Genomic DNA, 403 nt, shown 5'->3' with positions numbered 1-403 from the left:
AAAAGACAGACTCTGCCGTGCAGAGGGCAGCCAGTGCCCATGGGACCCCAGCCAGCCCCCAGGGGACCCCAGTGAGCAAGGGGCCGGCCAGACTGCTCTGGGCGGAGGTGCTGGCCACCCTGTGGGGCCTGAGGAGCCTGGTGCTCTCCGCCCTGTGGGTCGTGTTCGTGGTGCGCCTGCTGATGGCCGTGGCTGTCATGCTGTACTACAGTAACTTCGTCCTGGCCCTGGAGGAGCGCTTCAGCATGGGGCCCAGGGCTGCTGGCTATGTCACCAGCTGCGGCAGCGCCCTGGGCGTCCTGGCTGGCTTCGCCCTGGGGCCCCTCCTGCGGCTGTACGGCCACCAGTCTTACCGGCTCCTGCTGCACTCCAGCGTGCTCACGGCGATGCTGCTGCTGCTTTT

General features: G+C 67.7%; 1 protein-coding gene across 1 annotated transcript in view; it reads left to right on the top strand.

Annotated features, from left to right (window-relative positions):
* MFSD9 (major facilitator superfamily domain containing 9) overlaps positions 1-403 on the top strand; it is an 11,484-nt gene that overhangs the window by 10,050 nt on the left and 1,031 nt on the right. Inside the window, exon 7 of the mRNA XM_010829866.1 lies at positions 1-397. Coding sequence (XP_010828168.1) covers positions 1-397 — 397 coding nt within the window. The remainder of the gene's footprint in view (positions 398-403) is intronic.

Source organism: Bison bison, unplaced genomic scaffold (genome assembly GCF_000754665.1).
Source record: "Bison bison bison isolate TAMUID 2011002044 unplaced genomic scaffold, Bison_UMD1.0 scf7180017864508, whole genome shotgun sequence".
NCBI lineage: Eukaryota > Metazoa > Chordata > Mammalia > Artiodactyla > Bovidae > Bison > Bison bison.
This window is presented reverse-complemented; position numbering and strand designations above follow the sequence as displayed.